The sequence below is a fragment of the Lissotriton helveticus genome, chromosome 3_1 (genome assembly GCF_964261635.1).
Source record: "Lissotriton helveticus chromosome 3_1, aLisHel1.1, whole genome shotgun sequence".
Classification (NCBI taxonomy): Eukaryota; Metazoa; Chordata; class Amphibia; order Caudata; family Salamandridae; genus Lissotriton; species Lissotriton helveticus.
In genome coordinates, this window is record NC_136061.1 from 1,510,994,280 (window position 1) to 1,511,016,350 (window position 22,071).

Below are 22,071 nucleotides of genomic sequence, written 5' to 3' on the forward strand. Positions count from 1 at the left end.
GAGGCCAGAATTGGCCGCACTGGATTCCAGGAGTCTGTGCTGGTGAGGAGCAGAAGAGCGGCAGAGTGGCAGGTAAGTTATACCCCGCCACTCAGCCCTGATACCATTCACTACTGCACCTCTTTTTTTTATGATACTTTTGGAACACCATTTCCTGAATGAGGCCAACTGCTCATTCTAAAAATTGGGCCTGGTAAATAACAATTTCCAGGCCAAAAACCCCTAATTATTTGAAATATTTTTTCAAGGTGTAAATGTAACTATCAGACACCTAACTCACATGATCCAGTGAGTTGAAAGACTGATAGTCAATCAATTGACAGTCATTCAACTCAGTCATTTAGGATCACCAAACTGATCTCCGAATTGGACTCTAATGTACTTTTTATTGTCCACATCATTCTAGAAAGTGTATGTGAGGCAACATGTACAGATGATACAAAACTACTTATAGAAATACATTTATAACCATGGCAATATTGGCTAACATTTTAAGTAGAAGCAAGATATTACATAGAAAAGAAAAAGGCACTAATCTGTTTTATTTAAGTCAGAATTTCATTGTATTGGTTTGCAATTTGTTGGCAAAGATGATTTCTTATTATTTATTTGCTAATGTGACAAAGTCAAGGGCAAAATCACAGCACATACTTTTAATGTACAAGGATATACATTCCTCCTTTTTCCTCATCATTATATGCAGTCAAGTTTACAAACTTTAAATTCCAAAAACCTTTAGTACCAAAGTGAGTTACATTTTACGTTTTTGAAAGTAGCTTGGGAAACTAAAGTAACAATTGAAAAGATATGAACTTCTCTGCATTTTTGATAACATGGAAGATCCATATTCTGGCATATTTGCACTCCCTTATATTGTATCAGTCAATTCAAGCACATGCTAGTTCTCCACTGACATTTAGACATATTACCGAAATGTTACTTCTATTCATTTTGTTAAGCTTCATTTAATGACAATCCTAACAGAAACTTACATATTAAAACACTTTCTTCCTACTGAATCCCAGAAAAAGATGAAGAAGTAAATCTGCTATAATATAATAATAAGCACACCTTCATCAAGAATTAAATCTTATTTTATGATATGATTGTTTTGTTCTTTTAATCTAGGATGTTAAATAACATTGGATTGAAATTATCATTAGTAGCTAATGGTCTTAAAGGCTTGAAGGATTGAATGAAAGAGGTTGGGTTCAAAGACCAATACCATCTATGGCTTTGGCAGTCTGTTTTATTCGCTTTGGGAAGTTTTTGGGCCATATTTATCAAAATGTAATACAGAGCAAATCAGCAAGTCACCTTTCTGCGCTGCGCTGTGCTACACTGAAAGGGCTGGATTGTGCTGTATTAATCAAATGATTGTGCATTTTTGCCTTTTTCCAGTGCTGGTGTACAATGTGCTGTCTAGCACTAACACAAGCACTCTTGCACCATGGTGCAACAGTGCCTGCATTGTAAGCAGATTTTTTTTTGTGTAGGAAGGGACACCTTCCTAAAAAAAACAATCCCCTGAGGCATTTTCCTCTTTCTTCGTGCACTGCAGAACGCAGCACATGTAGAAGGAGGAACAAAGGATGAGATATTAAGATATTTCTCCTTGTTATACCTCCCATGGAAGGCATAGCATGTTGGAACATTGCCAGGTCTACCAGTAATGTTAAATCTGGGAAAGCATCAAAATCCATGGGTTTTCTAAGGGAACAACCATGCACCACTCATGGAATGCCAACCTGGGGCAGAGTAACGTAATGCAGCGATTTGCGCTGCATTGCATTATTATGGATTTAGCAAGCCATTTGGGGCCATGTTGTGTGGTGCAAAAGTGATGCAACTTCTTCCTTAATGTGACCCTTTTTCTTTAGTCCTCATGAGGCTGGAGGTGGTGGACAGGAAGCATGCTGTGCTTCAGGCCACTGTACACTGCATTGTTTTACAAGGTGCAGTGCAGATGTGAATCTGGTAAAACCTGATCTGGTGTATCCAGCCCCAGCAGGTTTGGCCCAAATACACCAGACCCCTCTTTGCCTGGCATTGCAATATCCCCCAGGGATATAAAATCTCAGATCCATCTACAGGTGATATGGGCAGCTGTATTCTTCATTTATTTGTATTGGAACCTTGTCCACACTGGTTGGACGAACAAGAGGTGCTGTTACTCTTCATGTGATGTTTCTACTCACATTTGTTTACCCATCTTTGAAAAGTGATTTGGGTCCTGTCATCTAGATGAGTCCTAAACAAAAATCCAAACACATCCATCATTGTTTAACTTGATTGAGAGATTTATTTCTTTATCAAATGACATGGAAATTAACGTGGAACACTTTTAGACATTATTCTGAGGTTTTCATGGACATTTTTTTAAAGAAAAATATTTAGTGCTCTTCGGAGAAGTGTATTGATTCACTTTCTGTTTGTTACTTGATTAGGGGCTGAAACACCTGATTAAACATTGAGAGGAAAAGGGTAGATCAAGGACTGTTAAAGAGAAAGCGCTTCTCTAGAGCATAGCATTGCGTGAGCTGATCATCTATACTCTCTCTGACACATGGAGTATTTCAAATCTCTAGCCACAATCAAACAACTACACGCTGCTTTTTTTTCTTGCAGCAAAGATGGCCACCTTTTTGTAGTCACAGTAGCGAGTATCAGAAGGACCTTCTCTATCCCTGCAAGAAAAGTCATGAATTTCATAGTCTACCTCATCAAGAGCTAGCCTCACAAAGTGCTGATCGTAGCTAAAGCAGGGGACCCTGTGTTGACCAATAGTGAAAAAGGACATACCAAAGACTGCATATATAACTAAATGCCCTCCATCTTTTATCTGAGCGACAGCCTTTCTCAGATACTTGACACAGGTCTCCTTGTCTTTCCCCAAAGGTCCTAAAAAAAAATAAAGCATCACACAGTCTGCAGCTGGCAAGACCACAGGATGAAATGGGTTGCTTTTGGTCATGTCGAATGTCAGGCACTGCTTTATATTCGCTCGTAGGGTTCGCTCCAAGTCTGCATATTTTGCCCTTTTGAAGGAAAAGGAAAAAAAAATATTTTTTAATAGAACAGTGAAAACAAAATGGTATCAGATAACGTACAGTGTGTTTTGTTTAATTATATCTGATGGTGCCTGATTTAGTACTAGTTAGCTTGCAAGGCATATCTTGAAATTTATGTATCCCTTCTTCAATCAAATAAAAACATTGCATTTACTATAAAACTATAAAAAGTGAGGCCATTTTGTTGGCCAAGTATCGATCATCTCTCACGTTGTAACCTCGTCTGAAAATCGTCAGGAAGAAGCACAAGATGTGGATATCTTGCAGAGAAGCAATTTCCTGCAACGTTGCAGCGTGAGTGACTGGAGCTGTGGTGCATGCAATGAAAATGCACCCACTTCTGTTGGGTGGTAAAAGCAGCCAGACTTGGCATGTAATAGGATCCCCACTCTAAAGGGCCCTGGCACCACTGCACCTGCTACACTAATGGCCGGCATTCAGGACCATTGTACAAGTTAGACTGTTCTTTTGCAGCTCAAACTCTTGTAGAAGTTACTTTTGCTCCTTTTAAGGATAATCTACCAACTCCCTGGATGGTGGCTGTCCAGCCAGTCATACAGTAATGTTTGCTTAAAAGTCTTGCCTCCCGTCAGATACAGTATCTTATACATCTGTCTTATATGTTTGTATGAATAAATGTATATAAAGGGAACATGAATTAAAGCACAGATATTGAAAGGTCAGTATTCACATACAATGCAGCTTCCAGGCTTGTCAGAAGTTTTCTGGGTGCTCGTGCCACCACCTTGGAACAAGCCCTATCAGGTAAGGACTTCTTTAAAAGTTTAAAAATGTGTTGTATCAGGAAAGAGAAAAGATAGCAGCTTAAGCCCCAGGTGTATTGGTGTTAGTCAGTTATAAGTATGTCTAAGGGGCTGATTACAATCCTGTTCAGAAAGGCACCGAATTGGATTCAGGCTTGCCAGATCTGATTAGGAACCCTTGTTTCTCACCAAATCTTACCCACTTCCGAACTACCGATTACGATGCCCGGAAACCGTTCGGGCTGTTTGAATCCGATTCCTACAGCTCTATAGACTCAGTTTCCGAGGGAGCGATTAGGATAACCGATTTGGACAGCAGTTCCAATTCGGTTTGCCCAGAACAAAACGGCTGTCAGAATCTGTCTTTGGGGGCCCATTGCAGGCCCCCTTTCACCCGGGGCCCGTCCGAATTGGGCCCATGGGGATCCCCAAGGGACCCCCTTTCCTATCATACACAGTGTGGCAGGCATGAAGGTGTGCCTGCCACAGGGTGCACGGTTTTCCCCAGCCGCCCCTTTCTTCAATGGGAGCCTGTGTTCTCGATTGGACACAGGCTTCCATTGAAGTCATTGGGAGTCCCACCGAATCATATCCAGAAGCATACAGATGCATACAAATCGCTTGGTCGGACTCCCCCGATCCGATTCGTCCGAAAGCATTCTGGAATCGATTAGGTCGTAATTCTTTCTGGATGAGATCCAATCGGCACCTAAGTATTAAAATAATGGAATAAAATCCAATTACAAATGAATATATTTGAACAAATCTAAGCACATAATTAGCACTAGGGGGACATATTTAATTCCATTATATTTAATTTATGGTCAGGGCATTTATTTAAGCAATGCAAAGTTCATTTGATGTAATTAATATTAAATGTAATTTATTTTGAACTAAATCATTCACACTGGTGTAATTTAATGGGTAGGGTTGTAATTAGCTTTCTGATCAATAAACAAATGTAATTTTTAATTGAATTAAATAGTTTGAACATAGAATTAGAGTTAGTATTAATTAAATGTAATACAAATAAAACATAATTAATTTGGGGATGGGGTTACTGATTGATTATGGGTGTAGACACCGATTATCATCTTCCTTAGGGACTTATATACGGTTTTTAAAGCCAGGGTTAGGTACAGCATCAGAGGGGAATGTACTGAAGCTTTCAGCGTGGAGAGAGGGATGAGACAGCGATGCGCTTTGGCTCCTTTCCTGTTTTCATTATACCTAAACAATGTGGTCAAGGTACTTGTGGCATCTACTAAAGATCTCCCACAAATAGGAACATGCCCTGTCCTGGTCCTCCTCTACTCTGACGATGTTGTTCTCATGTTTCGCACCCCTTTGGCCCTCCAGTCCTTGCTCTCAAATTTTGTCGAATATATGAATGAACTTGGCCTCCTCCTTAAGCAAGCAAAAACCTTCATTATGAAATGTGGGAGGAATAGTAAGATATGCAGAGATATACAAATAAATGGCACAAACATTGGTTTTACTAACACATATTCCTAACTGGGGATTTTATTTGATAAGGATGGTTTATGGAACAAGGCCATTGCCAATAGGAGGTTATAATTCAGCAAAGCTTGCATGGCCCTTAGAAGTTTTGGCGCTTGGGCTCTAACCCACCTGAGGTGATGATGACGATTTACAAAGCGAAGTGCCTTAGTATAGCACTTTATGGGGCAGGACTGGGGGGGGGGGGGGGGGGGGGGGGGGGGGTACAAAATATTTACAGACATCCAAGTGGTAGAAAATGAATTCTTTAGATATCTTCTTCTAACCCCTAAAAGTGCATCAATATATGTATGCCACACTGTATTGGGCGCTCAATTCATTACAGAATTAATAAAGTTGCAGCCAATTCTACTTTCGAATAAAATCTGGACTTCAGAACATACTAGTCTTAACCGGGCTATAATCCAGGACAGTCTCAAATCAAGTTTACATTCATGTATCACGTAGCTGACCTATGTACAATGTTTTTTCTGCAATATGGGCCATCCAGAATATTTTGAGAAGCCAGAAATATTAGACACCATTAGTAGAAATATCCTGAAAAAGGAAGGAATGATACAGTTGGAAAACCTTAGATTGTTAACTGAAGTTGCTAAACCTAGTGTTTAAAAAAAATCAATTGATACTAACCACTTTTAACATGCCACCGTACCTTAAAACTGTACTAAATGGAAGGCATAATCAGTTTCCCAAAAATGAATGACTGGTCTGCTCACCTTGCCAACTGCCCTTGTGACAATACGAAGCCCCAACACACTATGCACATGGTTCTTTTATGTAAATATTACAATCAACATAGGAAACATTATATATTACCGATAATCAGACCACCAAGTTTTACACAATACCATCTGCATATTTATTTTTGCAATCACTGCCTACCTTTGAGATCTGCTGTAGAATGTCATCCTTTTTATGAGTAGTTTTTTGAGTCAGGAAGATCTCACTTGAACTTGCTTAGAATAGGGCATAGGGTGCAAACTTTCTATGTATCTAGGTATTTTGATCAATGTGCTCAAGAGAAATTGGTATTGAATGTGTAACATATCACACTTTCTCACTTTATTATCAAACTAGATCTATGTACCCAAGGACCGGACAAGATGGAGGGCATGGCGGACTGAAACAAGGTTTTTGTCCTCCTTATCGTGCACTGGTCCTGCCCAAGCATAGGCCAGCAGCGCTATGGGAATCTGTGCTTTTTAGTTTCCTTATATTGAATGTAAGATGCAACTGAAGAATAAATGTATGTAAATACGAATGCACTTTACCCCATTACTTTTTTTCCCTTAACGGTTATATATTAATTTCTGAATCATTAACACTTGGTGCAAATTGTAACAGATCTTATTTTGATCTAATATTAATTGATGTAGACTGGTTTTAATATTTTCTTTTTAGTAACCAATGAACAAGGAAAGTGTTATATATAGTGGGACCTCTGAAATATCTGGGTAGGGCACACACTTAAGCCTATGCTTGTCAAACTTGTCAAACTCTGGTAGTTATATGACTTGTACGTTAAACTGTAGGTTCAAGTAAAGTTTAAAGTTAAAGTAAAGGTAAAAAGTAAGGTATTATCAAACTAAGTTTGTATTATACAAAAGTAGGAAATTGAAAGTATTAGGATATTAAAGGTAGTAGAAGTCAAGGCATACAACTGTGTGAGGTTGGATTGTCTTTAGACATATAATATGTTGAAGACCAGGATAAAGAACATATGCATTTTTTTTAAGGGTAACTAGCCTGTGGATGAGGATGTGGGAAAGATCCAAGGAAGGGTGATACATCTCCATTACGTTGGTCATTGAAAGAAGAAAGGTGTAATGTGGATGATGATATGGAGATTGTTACAATAGTCAAGCCTGTAGACTCAGATACTGGCAAATGGCTGTTGAAAGGAACCATTCCTTGCAGACAGCAATGGGGCAGAAGTTCAGTGATGAATGGGATGGTTGATTACAGTACTGAGGAACAGAGGGTAGATGAGTAGCAGCTATTCTCAGTTCATTTATGTTTTTCTATAGCTAAGCAGAGCCATCCAGCATTAATACTTACTTTATTCAGCACTTAAATAGGCAGAAAGGTTAATAAAATAAGCAGACAATGCAGACAAATAGCAACCTCCCCCACACTTAGACCTAAACAGCACCGTCCATGGTTCTCCTGGAGCTTACAGCAGCTTTTAAGAAGGCAGAGACCCATAACATACTTTATCCGAGTCGAGGGAAAAGGAGGCAAAACAATACATTCTGACAATTCCTAAAACCTCAGGAGTTTAAAATCGCTTTAATAAATTATTTAAAATATGGTCTAAAATACACAGAAAAGTACACACAATGCATCATAGATTAAGCTGAATGACCATCTCAATGGCAGGGAGCCTGAGTCGCTACTGCCTGGGCATCAATACATGAGAAAATCGGAAGCTAGCCATAGTCCCTGCCCTAAAGCGAAAGAACAGTGACAGCACCCACCGCAACAAAGGTATTGTGAGGTGCAATACTATATTTTGAAATTCTGTAAGTCGCAATATGCTGTTACACTATTCTTATGCAGTTTATTCTCAAGTCTCTAAGAGTGACATAGATCTGCAAACCATTCCTTAACCTTCAATTTATCAGATTTCCTGATTGTGAGTGGGGATTCAAAGAGAGCTAGTAGGTTCAGTGCATGACTGGCTTTACGTATATAGGCCAACCACAGGAATGAAAGACTTTTATCTAAATTCAGGCAGTCCTTGATAATTTCCCTATTCATGTTTGCCTAGGGATATGACCACACCCTGACCCACAATAAAAGGGGTGTCAATTTGACTAGATCTTTGACTTTAGTATATGTAAGCTTGAGCTCTGAATGTACAATATAGTGTGAACTTGTAGGGGGCAAATACAAAAATCTCCTGCAGATGTGGATTTCCTCTATCTGAAGTGTATCGGTATTAAAGAAACGCCACACCCCTCCCCCATAAAGAGCTGCAGAGACACACTGAGCTTTGTCGATGTTAAGGAGAGAGGAAGCTGTGCCCCTTCCTGCCCCAAATGTAAGTTAAAAATGGATCCAGCTGCTCTGCTAAGCTTTAAACAATAGTTTCTAATTTGCTTGTGCCATGTCCCTGCACTACTAAAGGTGATCACCAAGATATTGAAACAATTTACACCTCATAAGGGGTTCCCCTTAACTGTAACCTTAGACAAAGTTTTCTTACCAGGCCCGCAGGCCAAATTATGCGATTTGCTATAATTTTCTACCAGGGTCACTACACTCATATAGGATACAAAAGAATTCTGCAATGATAGTAGGGCTCCTAAGGTCCGTGCCATGAGTACTGTGTAATCTGCATAGCAGTGCCAGAACTAAGACATGCTCAATCCTTGGAGTATCATTGGTGGCCAACAACAAAGTTGAACAAATGTTATTAGTGTAGACCACAATAAGCAACAGGAGAAAATGCAGCCTTGAAGCACATCCCATGGAAGTGAGAAAGGATCCGACAGTTCACCTGTTCAGGCAAAACAGAGCCTTGCCTCCAGATTCGCATGCAGGAGTGCAGAAGATGTACTAGTGTCACTTCCATTCCTGGGTCCAGCAATAACAACAACCAAAAAATTGAACTATTAGCTCACTCATAGTTCCACAAAAACTATGTACAGTGGACATTGCTTGGCAATGGTGTATTTCTGATAATTAGATTCAAGTTCAAACATTGTTCCGCTGTACCCAGGCCTTTTCGAAATTCAAAATGACAGGGGAATAAGATGTTATTGTCAACTGTCCATAAACTCAACTGATGGAATATGACTCGCCCAATGATTTTAGCTTAACTATCTATAAGAGAGATAGGGCGGTAACACTTGGGAGACTTGCGGTCTCCTTTGTTTTTTTTGTTGTTTTTTTTGTAACTTTTTATTATTTAAAACACTGAGAAACAAAACATAAAGACATACAATCAAGGCATTACAGTAATCATACAGTCATTAGGTCTGTGCTCAAGGAGGACGGGAGAAACATTACAGCAGGAGATGAAAATCTGGAATACAGTTGAGGGGAGGGAGGCAGAGGTAGAAATGCATATGAACAGCACAATATATCACAGCTAGAAGGAACGTAGTCAGGGTGACTGGGAAGGACTAGGAATAGCAGTGAGTGGGGGCGCACAAATATCTCCACGGTATGAGTTCCAAGGGTTCCAAATCTTCCCCCATTTTTTGGGCCTGCCTCTCGCCATATACACTGTTTTCTCCCTGAACATGCACCAGTCCAGACTCTCTTTCCAAGCAGTCACTGTAGGAGGCCTTGGGGATCCCCACAGCTGAGCAATATCCCTCTTCGCAACCATATTGGCCAGAGTCACCCACCTAAGCTGTGACACGTCATAGTCATTCGGACCCCATACATTCAACAAACATTGTCGGGCTTCCGGCATCATCACCACACCCGTAACTTCATCCATATTCTCATGTATACGTTTCCAAAATCGCACCACCTCAGGGCATTCCCATATAATATGGAGATAGGTGCCAAGGAGACCACACCCACGTCGACACATGCCATCCGTGGAGTAGCCCATATGGATCAGACGGGGACCGGTGACATAGATTCTGTGGAGGATCTTGTGGAGGCGGGCCGGAATCGCCACCTCCCTGGGAGAGGAGATCGCGGACTGCCAGTCCTGGTCATCCAGTTCGATACCATCAGCAATCCAGGCCTCACGGAGGCGATCGAGCAGACTCGATCGGTCATTAATCATTTTCTTATAGAATAGTGAGATAGTACTATCTGGCACATAACCGTCTAATATACGGTCTTCGAGAGGGGAGGAGTCCGAAATTTCACTACCCACTGGCAGCACGGAGTTCAGAGCATGGCGTACCTGGATATAACGAAATTTTTCCCTGTCACTCAACTTATACTCTATTTGCAGATCCGAGAAGGTCTTCACCCTGCCTTTAACCCAGAGATCGCGCACTTTACCAATACCAATCATGTCCCACTTATCAAATCCCTTCGTCTTCCAGAGGCCACCCAGCTTCGCCGAGGCATAGAGCGGTGTCGCACCGGTCAATTTATCACTCCAGCCCATAGCCGTCGTTGCGCTATGCCATACCCGCACGGCTATAGCGGTAGGTCCCGTGAGTTGTGAACAAGAGGGTCCCGAATAAAGTGCTCTGTAGTAATCACCACCCGGGAGCAGCCACTTATCCATTTCAAATGCTGGATTCAATGCCGGGCCATACATCCCGTGGTTGATGGCAGCAAGGTGGGAAGCCCAATAAAACCTGCCAATATCCGGGAGCGCTATACCGCCATCATACCAGGGAAGTGTCAATTTCGGAAGAGCTATGCGTGAACGTCCGTCCCATATGAGTTGCCGCTGTAACGATTCTACTTCCCGAAAATATTTCGACGGGATGACGTCGAAACTATTCTGGAGGGCATATAGGAACCGCGGTAAGGACATCATTTTAAAAAGGGCCGCATGCCCTAGAGGAGATAACGGTAATTTACGCCAACGCTCTACATCGGAGCATAACCGTTGGAGCGGGGGGAGCAAATTACGAGCATAGCGGACCGCCGGATCCATCGAGATAAACACACCCAAGTACTTAAAGCCAGACTGCGACAACTGGATGTTACAGCCCCGTGGCAGACGTGGGACATCACCCGAAAGTACATAAATGTAGGATTTCGACCAATTGATGATTAGGCCGGAGTTATTCCCGAAGGAGTTAAGTACGTCAAACAATACGTTGAGCGATTTTTGGGGAGATGTAAGGTACAATAGTATATCATCCGCGTATAAGGAAATGCGATCCTCAAAGTCCGGCGTCCAGCGTATACCCTTCAATGAAGGTTCCCACCGTAGCCAAGCGGCGAGAGGCTCCAACGCCAGAGCAAAGAGGAGCGGAGACAACGGACAGCCCTGCCGCTTGCCCCTCCCAAGAGTAAAAGGCGCGGAGACACGACCATAAACCACCACCTGTGCCAGTGGCGATTCATACAGGAGTTTGACCCAACCAATAAAACCTGCGCCCAATCCAAATTTGGCGAGTACCGCCCAGAGATAAGACCACTCGATTGTATCAAAGGCCATCGTGGCATCCAGAGACGCCAAGATGGCCGGTTCACGCAGCGTCGGGGCCCTCGCGAGAACACCATGTAGACGTCGTAAATTTAATGCCGTGTTACGGTGCAGGATAAAACCCGATTGATCCGGATGAATCAGGTCGCCAATAACCGTAATCAGACGATTAGCAAGCAGTTTGGCGAGGATCTTGGGCTCCGCGTTTAAGAGCAAAATGGGCCTATAAGACGAGCAGTGATCGCGTGGTTTACCCTCCTTGTGGATCACCACAATGGTCGCAAGACGCTGATCTCTAGGGAGGGAGCAATTATCTTTCGCCACCAAAAACATATCACGGAGATAGGGAGCTAGAGTATCAGGGCGTAACTTATACAATTCAACAGGAAGGCCATTGGGACCCAGAGCCTTGCCAGAATGAAGGGAGCGTAGCGCGAGAGCCACCTCATCCACTGAGGGCGTGGCATCCAGACAGTCCCGATCCAATTCCAACAAACATGGAAGTGCTATATCCCGAAGAAACAACCGCGAATCCTCCTCGAGCCTGACGGACACCGAGGTATAGACCTCTCGAAAATAATCTGCAAAGCATTCAACAATTTCGACAGGGTCAGTTACACTCACACCACCACATGTCTCAATCACCGGAACCACTCGATTCGCTCTCTCCCTTCTGTCCAGCCAGGCAATCAATTTCCTGCCTTATCACCCACATCATAGAGCCGTCCCTGCTGTTCCCGACTCATCGTCTTTGCCGCATCAGTTACCAAAGTTTTATATTCCAATTGTTTAAGGCGGAGGATATGTAATGCTTCTCGTGACACCTCCCGCTCCAACGCAGTCTCCAGGTCTGTGATTTCGGTATCGAGCTGAACAATTGCCTCATTCTTACATTTCTTGGCACATCCCACCAAAGACAATGCCTGTCCCCTGATCCCAGTCTTAAAAGCTTCCCACAACGAGACAGGCGAGGATACAGAACCAGCATTCTCAGTAAAATACAGATCAAACGATTTAATTAATTCAGTGCGAGTCTTAGGGTTAAGAAGATACCAGGGGTTAATCGGAGCCACCCTCCCTTCGGCCCCGATGCCAAGATTAAAACGAAACCAAATAGGGGAATGGTCCGATATACCCCGGGCCAAGTGTCTAATCTCTCCAACCGAAGGGGACAGTGCCGCCGGTAGCAGGATATAATCCAATCTAAAGAGACTACCATGAGCTCCCGAATGGAAAGTAAACTGTTTGCTCTGGATGCATTAGTCTCCAACAGTCTATGAGTCCCAATGTTTCCAGGAAGTCACCCAACCAGGATTGCGCAGCAGGAAGATCTCGGGGGGGATAGCGGTCCATCCTACCAGAAATGACAGAATTAAAATCACCACCCAGTATCAAAACACCCTCCGGGAGGTCCAGAACCATCCGCCCCAGGTCCGTAAATGTCGTGGATTGTAAGCCCGGGGGGACATAAACCGACACTAACGAGATTGGTTTCCCCTCCCACCGCCCAACAAGTGCAATATATCGACCCCTGGCATCAAGGATCACATCATCAACCTCGAAGGGGAGGGAAACCCTGAGCAGGATACCCACTCCTCTAGAACTAGATGTAAACCCAGAATGGGCAGCAAGACGATAACCTCGTCTATTAAGAGCGTGACAAGTGTTTCCTATCAAGTGTGTCTCCTGTAGCAAAACGACATCCGGCGAAAGGCGCGGCAACAGCTGCATAACCACCCCTCTCTTTATGCGATCACCCAACCCATTCACATTCCACCATAATACCCTCAACCCTCTACCCCCCATCCAGATCCACAACGAACTCCATCGCAAAATGAGCATCACACCAATGTCAAAAATAATGAAAGCACCATGCCTTGAAAAAGAAAAAACAAACAATCCCAGAACATGTCCCCCCTCCCCCCAAGGTACCCAACACAACTTCCCCCTCCCTGCACCCCTGCACCGACTCAAAAGCCACCCCAATTTGCAGTGTGCCTGTTGCCCTAACAAGTACAAACGAAGAACTAATCTACACAAAGAAAAACCCCAGAGGAGGAAAGGGTCCCGCCATCCCCGCAACCTCCCAAGATACGAATGGAATGATCAAAAAAAAAAAAGTCAGTGAGCCTCAGCTGGTCACGTTGAGTGGTGTTCCGGACAATCATTCTTGGTCCATCAGTCCCCCTTTGGCACCACCAGCATGTTCCTGGCCAGCACAGCGAGACGGCAAAGTGTCCAACCAATCACTTGCTTCCTCAGGCCTGACAAAGAAAAATGTTCGATTGTCATATTCAACACGCAGTCGGGCCGGGAATAACATAGCATATTTTAGTTCCATGTCTCTTTCACACCTTGAAATCCCATACGTTGTTTCCGGACCGATTGAGAGAAGTCCGGATAAAAGTTCACAGCAGCGTTCTCAAACTGCGTAGGGCCACTTGTCCGTGCCGCCTGCAAAATTGCGTCGCAATCTCTAAAGTTGAAGATCCGTGCAATAATCGGACGGGGTGGGAAACCGGGCTTCACCTGTCCCCCTGGCACTCTGTGCGCACGTTCGATGGCAAAGAATTTGCTCAGGCCCTTGGGTGCGAGATGATTAAGAATGAGGTCCTCCACTCGAAGATCAGTGGCGAGTGAACTAGAATCTTCCGGGACCCCAATAATACGCACATTATTGCGCCATGTACGGCCTTCAAAATCCTCCAAGCGACAAGCAAAAAAGTCATTGGCAGATCTAAGGTTGCGCACTTCTGTTTGCAAGTCGGACACATCCGTGGTAAGGCTGGATGTCTTTAGGTCCAATGACTTCACTTTCTCATTCGTCTTGGCCAGATCACTTCGAATGAGGTTGACATCAATAGCCCCCGTGTCTAACTTCAGAGCCAAGGCTTCATACTGTTGGCCAATGGAAGACTGAATACCAGCAATGGCGCCCATCACGTCCTGTAGCGTTAAGTCCGCCAATATAGCAGGATCATCGACAGCCTCCTCACGAGTCTTAGGTGCGCTACCAGGGGAGGCTCGAGATCTGGTCCAAATGGCGCCTTAAAAAGTCACCCACAGGAATACAGGAGGAAAGATTGAGCCAATGGAGTCCACAGCCAAACAGTTGCCAGCTCGGAGCTCAATGAGCTGGTGACGAGGCTCGTCCGATCAACAGACACACCGCAGATACGAGGATGTGCACCGGAGAAACGAAACCGAAAGTGAAGTGAGGCTGTGATCCGACCCCCTCAAGCCGTTGTTGTTGAATTATGACCTGGGCACTGCTACAACTCAAGGTCCAGGCTGTTCCATGGAGAAGGCCGCAAATTTCAAGACAGCAAAACTCGGGGACGCTGCGTCCGATTCCGACCCAAAAACCTGCTAGTACATCAGCCGGGTTATGTCTTCAAAGATCTTCCATCAAATCGGGATGTTATCCAGGATAAATGCGGGAGTCAGCGACGGTCCTCGGGAGCCCTGTGCTCACGCGGCCATCTCGGTTGCGCACGAAGCTCCTCCCCCGCGGTCTCCTTTGTTGAAGAGTGGCATGATAGTCCAAAGTGACCATGATTTGGGAGATTGCCTTCCTAATGCATTGTTAAAAGTATTTGTTAGCAATGGGCCCCACAGCTCAATGTTATACATAATTAGGTCCACCAGGACCCCACCTGGGCACAGGGTTTACCACTGGCGCTTTGTCTAATGGCCAAATGAACTTCATGGAGAGTGATTTCCAAAGACAGTTATTCTACTAGTTTGGCCCTTAGCAGCCCATTAAGGTTCTCATCATCACTTAAGTCAATCAATCATTTTGTCATGTTAAAGGGAGTTGGTCAGTCAGTTAATGAAATGGGGTTTGTATAGCTCTGCTAATCACCTGCAAGGGTATCCAGATGCTCAGGTTTCTGCTGCTCAGGTGGAATCAGTTGAACAACTTGGTCTTAAATTCCTTTCTGAATTCCTGCAGGGAGGGTGAGGTCCAGAGATTGAGAGGGAGTCTGCTCCAAGCCTTTGCGCCAAGGTAGGAGAATGAGTGTCCACCACTCTTGCTTTGGATGATGCAGGGGTATGGGTGACAGACAGGAACAGGGAAGCAGAGCGCAGGTTTCTAGAGAGTTGGTGGAAGCTCAGGCGTGGTTGATGTATGCTGGTCCTGGATTGTGCAGGGCTTTGTGGGAATGGGTAAGCACTTTGAATTGGCACCTCTGGTAAATGGGGTGATGTGGACCTGCCTGTAGAGGTCAAAGATGAGTCTGATCACTGAGTTCTGTATGGTCTGTAATCTCTCCTGTAAGTGTGTGGTGATACCTGCTTAGAGAGTTGCTGTAGTCCAGGTGGCTAGTGATGAGGGCTTGGATAACGGTGCAACTGGTGCTGACAGGAGACACTTAGAATTCTTCTGAAGCATGTGAAGGATGAGGATGCAGGTTGAGGATACTGCACTGATTTGATTACTCATGGTGCGTTTGCTGTCCAGAATGATGCAGAGGTTCTGGGAGTTGTGTATTGAGGGTTCCAGTTCAGCAGTCCACCAGGAGTTGTTTCACAGGGATGTGTTGTTTTCCGAAGATTAGTACCTCCATTTTGTCAGTATTAAGTTTAAGGCAGTTGTTTTGCATCCAGTGTGCGATGCTGGTCATGCACAAGTGGAAGTTGGCCTACGTGGTAGATAGATCTGTAGATAGAGAGCGGATAAGAGGAGTGACATCTGTGTATGATATGATGTTGGGTGAATGGGTCCTGATGATGTTCGCCGGGGGGGGGGTCATGTAGGTGTTGAATAGGGTGGGGCTGAGGGATAAACCTTGAGGGAAGCTACAGATAATGTTTCTTGGAATCCGCAGTGTAAGCTTTACGGCAGACTCTCTGGGTTCTTCTGGTGAGGAAGGATGTGATACATTTGAGGGCATCCTCTTTAATCCTGATTGGATGGAGCCTCTTGATCAGGCTGTGGTGGGACACAGTGTTGAAAGCTGTTAAGATGTTGAGGAGGATCAGAGCGGCGCTTTCTTCTTGGTCATGGCTGCTGAGAAGGAATGTGATGAATATATAGGTATTGTTATCAAATAGAAGGGAGAAAATAGAGGGAACATGTGGGACCTATTAAAGTGCCAAGATTAATACCCTGTGATAGAAGTTTGGAGATGTCTCTGGGTTTTGATAAGATTCATGTAAGAGGTTGGAAGATAACCATGAGATAGCAGTGCAATTGATGCTAATTGAGAATGGAGTTTAAAGTACCCAGGATTAAGCTCCTAGTCCCCGGGATACAGAAACAAGAAACAGTGAAAATTAGTGAGTGGTTGTCTCAGGGCAAACAGAAGAAGATTTTAATTTTGGGGAAAGAGCAGCCTTTGTGGAGTGCTATTTGGAGAAGATGTGGTTGTAGTAGAATCGTCTCTGACTTTTCAAGGTCTGAAAAAAATCTATATTATAGTTTTATGGTATTTATTTTTGGGACATTTCTGTTTGTATTTATCCATATTTACTTTTTACTAATTTTATATGTATTTATCCATATTTATTTTAGATTTTGTGGAAAAAATTAAGCTGAAATTTGTATATTTTCACAATTATTTAACCAATAAATATGCACTCATGCTTGAGGGCATCCAGGTTTTAATGCTGTGAACACCCGCAGAAGATAAATCAATTCACTTATATGAAAATATGCACATTTCAGTATCAACCTTGTGAATAGCTACTGCTGTTAAAGCCTCTTTACTAAAATGCCTTTCTTTTTAACCCTCTTACTTATCAATCCACACAGCTTTGGCCTGGCAGTCATGACAGACAGTATTTAGAATTACTCAAAAAGCAACCCAATTTCCTTTTGTATCCACATTTAAGCATAAATACAGACAAGAAATTATTTATTTTCTCTCTATTTATCTGTTAAAATCAGTAGAAACAGAAAACGGGGAGCTTTCATGATAGTTCTAACTCATGGTCATCAGACTTCTATGTACCTTCCATTGTACCATCTAAGACAATAAACAAACAAGGAGATTCATTGTTTTGTATTGAATCAGATAGGAAGTGAAATGTGGATGACAAGACTGGAATATAGGATTCCAAACTGAAACTAGATCTCATATCCGCCAAACATGATATTAGTTTTTCCTTTGCACTGTGTGCTTGTAACTGGCAACCTTAAGATCAAAGAGTTCAATGTACTCTGCCAAGTCGCAAATGTTAAAAGTGCTTAATTAATTCGAAAGTAATGTTTATTTTGGTGTGATTAGATAAGCTTAACCAGGCTGCAAAATACATTTACTAGGATTGTTCTCTTTGCACTGATGGCTTTTTGGAAGATGCACCTAAACGTTTCCTACGTGCATGTTATTTTCCCTTTTTATAAAGCAGTTGAAATGGGATTGATTTCATCCTGTTATTTTCTTGTACTGTATTTTGCTATGTGCTTCTGAGGAAGCCATGTCAGAGGTGTTCTTTTTTAATGTTGCAATAATCAAGGCTGTTGTGGCCGGCAATCACAATTGTATTTCTATTAATTTTAAAAGGTTTATGTGTGCCTTGCTTCTATGTACAATGTAAATTCCCTTGTTTGTAGAGTTAAGGGGGTCAATATTTATTAATAATTTAGGTGGTCCCTGACGTAGCATGTTTTATGTAATTCAAATTCAGCGATTTTGAGTGGTCAGTGTCATGTAATCTGTATTATCTCAGACTTGAGATACCATTCTCTCTAGAGCAATGTAATGCTAATGCCTATCCTACAGACAGAAACCTTTTTCCAGAGTATATGCCTTTTGCTTTTTTCAAGTAAAAGGATTCTTCCAAGGAAGTTCAAATACACTGTCTCAGGTGCAATTGACACCCCCAGTTTGAAAGAGGTGTGTTATGGACTATTGGTCCGGGTTTTGTCATTGAAATATACAGACCTGTCCTATCCTTCCTATGTTTCTTTCATAACACCAGATTTTGCCAGAGGCAGTTCTCAATCTGGTACTAGCTGGTTTGCTTTAAGTATTCTCCCCCAACAACAGATTTGATCTAGTATTTAAAGGGAAGCTCATATGTTTGCAATCTCTGCTTCTGAATTCGTTTGAGGGTCGGGAACCCACTAGATGATAAATCTGACACCTGTTTATGTGGGGCTTTCTGATGCCTTTTTCTAGCAAGAGGTGGAAGTCCTGGGGTTGCTAGCGCCGGGACACCTCAGCTGAGGTAGCTGTGCGCTTTAGAAATCATTATTCATTCATTCACCTCACATTATGCTGGAAAAGTTATTTTCTTCTTCTCTGGAGCTGATATATGTACCTTTTCACAAATATGTGCCATGCGTTCCTTAGACTTGCTAGAGTGTCAAACCTTTTGCTAATTTCCATGAAGTCAGACTCTATGACAGTCTGGTTTGTTCTCATGCTTAAAAGACTTTTCTACCTTCAGACTGAGCAGTTCCCAAGTTGGACTATTATCTAACTATATAATTAGACCCTCGCTTTTGAACTAACAGCCTCAATGTTAAGACTATCTATGATGTACCGCTTTGTCTTGACTTTTTAACTGAGTAGATTTATGCTTGTTCGTTATCAAAATATATTTAATTCCCTTATGTTAGGACCTATTCAAAAAGTCTTCATTTTCATGCATATGCAGTGCTGTTTCGAATATGACTATATACTCTTCACCTTGTTTAATGATTCTTAACTTTGAATATAGCCTTATAGCCCGCCATAGAGGGCTATACCGGCTATTAAAGGCCCGCTGAATCGTTAAAGGCCCGAGCCGAAGGCGAGGGACTTTAATGAAACAGCGGGACTTTAATAGCCGTATAGCCCTGCTACGAAGGGCTATAAGGCAATTAGAACATTCTGCCACTAGAGGGCAGAATGTTCTGACAAATTAAACAAAGGGTTCTCGAAGCTCGAGGGGATATAAATCCCCTCGAACTTCGAGAAGCCTTTGTAGAACATTGGAATGTTGCTCTGCGGGCCTTTACCGGCCCGTAGAAGCAGGGAGCACTCCATTGTCTGCAAAGGAGCTCCCAACATTCCAATGTTCTAATAAACCTTAATGGTATTTGACTTTGAATATTGTCCTGCAAAGCTTTCCTTTATAATACTAGATACACTGTCCTTTGGGATCCGCACAGCCCCTCTCCTTCTTATCTTCCGTTTGAAATTACTGATGCAAAATGCTGACACAAATTTGTCACTCTCCACTATCAAAACAATATGGAGCACAGCCGTTCACCGTTGGCCTATATAGAGCAGATTAATGCCAGATTTTCAGATAGCCACTGACTTTGCAAAATACTTCCATTTAGATTTGATGCGTGGACACTTACTCCATGTGGATTCCTAGAAAGTTTGAGATGATACATCCCTATAATGCCAATAGTGGACTCTTGTAATGTAAAATATGTCACTGTACCAAGATGAAGTATTACATTCAACACAGTAAATTGGTAAGGGAAGAGATGGAAGTTGGTAAATAGTAATGTGGCACTTAAAGAATGAGAATCATTACAGTCAGGGCCAGACTGGCCATACCGGGCATTGGGCGTTTCCCCAGGAGGCTGGAAGGGTGGAGGATGATTTTGTTATGGGGGCAGTTTTGCAGCTTAGCTGCAAAATTGGTCCCCAGTAACAAAAGCAAAAATAACACATTTACAGTCTCTTGGGGCCAGGCAGTATTTTATAATACTTACACGTCACCTCCTAGGAAGAAAAAGTGCGTATTCCTGTGTCAGCAGATGGCTGTAGGCGTGTGTTTCTGTCAGATGGGACCTAGTAGTGCCCCTCTACGCTCAGCCAGCTTTCTTCAGTGCACATAAGATAGCACAGTAATCAATGCCAGGAATAGTGCAATCCTGAGTAATGGCCAACCTCTGCCAGTTTTGTAAACCAGCAGAGGATTTTAGGGCTGGCGATGGTAATGGGAATTATTAATATACACGGGGAACTCTCCTGCCCATAGGAAAAATACATATTGAGCCAATGATTCTGTCAGTCAGTGCTCTTCATGTCACTATATTTCATAGCATATAAAGTGCAAATGTGAAAAAAGTACTTATTATATTACAAATATTGTTATAATATTTAAAACAAAATACACCATTATAGATAAATACAAACAATTAGTTGATTTATAAAAACATCCTAAAAAATTAAAAACTGTATCATACGATAATACCAAGTCATTTAGATCATATAAACAACAGTTCTTAGGAACATAAAACAACCTCGATAGTCGAGTATCAAAAGTAATTGATCTTGGGGCGTGGCTTGGATGCCGCGCAAGATGGACGGCTAGGTGAGGAGCTCCTCCGCACCGGAACACCTCCGTACCTTTTCCTTGCGGTGAGGGAGACCGTTTCTGCTGCGAGCAACGGATTTCGACATCGGAACATGCCGTGACCAAAAGGTGTGTTTTTCCGACTTCTCTTCACTGGCTCCAATGACCTTTTTCACATCTCGGAGCATCGAGCTGCCGGCTTCCGCCATTTTGTGACCCGCCTCAGTGTTGCCGGTCTCCTCGCTGACTTGTTGCCCTTCTTCTTTCTGCTGCCACCGGCTCATGCCATCATCTACCCCTTGACCCTGGACCTTGGAGGTGAGCTTTTGGAGCACTTTCCGGATTGTTTATGCTCCGCATTTACCTCAAGTCGTCTATGGCAGTCTGTCATGCGACCGCCATTTTGCGATAATCGGGCTGATTGCAAGCCGCGGTTTCGGCTCTGCTCCTCACAATTTACTGCCTTCTACATTCTTTTTCTAAAGCCTACCTCCTCCTCCGTATTTCGCTCTATGCATATAGCGCACAGACTTACCACATGATATTCTCTGGGATGTACGCTTCTACAGCGACAACACGCTATTTCTGAGGCGTAATTATAATTATTGTTACTGTTACTTCAGGATATGATACTTTTCCTTCTTTAAGGGCCTTTTTTACCACTTTTTCAATCCTGGTATATGTCATCTCGTATGTTGGCCCCTGCATAGACTTGCTAATATGGTGGTACTGTCTTCACCGTCGGCTTGGTCATATTCCTGTTATTAATGTATGCTGTTGCAGCCTTTCCATCCCATCCCTATGGACTTCTTTGTCGAATATTCTGGAATGTTGTTTTTCTTCATGCCGACACAACAGACTACAGCGCTCATACAACTGTGACACTGTGCCTTCATCTCTCAGTTATGATGGCGATAACTCTGTAATGGCTTCCTCACAGTGACACGCAGACCATTCTACCCAGACCGCTCGACGTCATCAGACCTCTTTTGTTCCCAGTGGCTTGGCTTTCTACTATTCACTGCATATAATCCTCCACATATACTACTTCTGGAAGTACTACTTTTTACTCGCATTCTCCTATGGTGAATCTACGCAAGCCCAAATTTGTCTTCACAGCCTCTGCAGTTACTCCTGCGAGCTCCACTACCTTGGATACTTCCTCACGGTCTGTTGAGATGGCGACTTCCTCTTCTCAACGTACTTCTTCAGGTCACACACCGTCAAATAAATCATCACCTTCTGCGTCGACTCCAAAAAGGTTGAAGCAGAACTCTCCTACACCAGAGTCTCCTCCTTCGCAATCCATTGATTTAATTCTCGAAGAAATTCGTGCATTGCGTCCATTCATTGAGGACACAAGTAGAGATATGCAACTCTTAAA

The 22,071-nt window shown here is 43.0% G+C and overlaps 1 protein-coding gene across 1 annotated transcript in view; it reads right to left on the minus strand.

Moving 5' to 3' along the window:
* Nucleotides 1-555: 555 nt before the first annotated feature.
* The window catches only part of LOC144825021 (indolethylamine N-methyltransferase-like), a 160,326-nt gene continuing 138,810 nt past the window's right edge, over nt 556-22,071 (minus strand). The window contains exon 3 of the mRNA XM_078683934.1: nt 556-3,038. Coding sequence (XP_078540060.1) covers nt 2,603-3,038 — 436 coding nt within the window. The 3' untranslated portion in view covers nt 556-2,602. The remainder of the gene's footprint in view (nt 3,039-22,071) is intronic.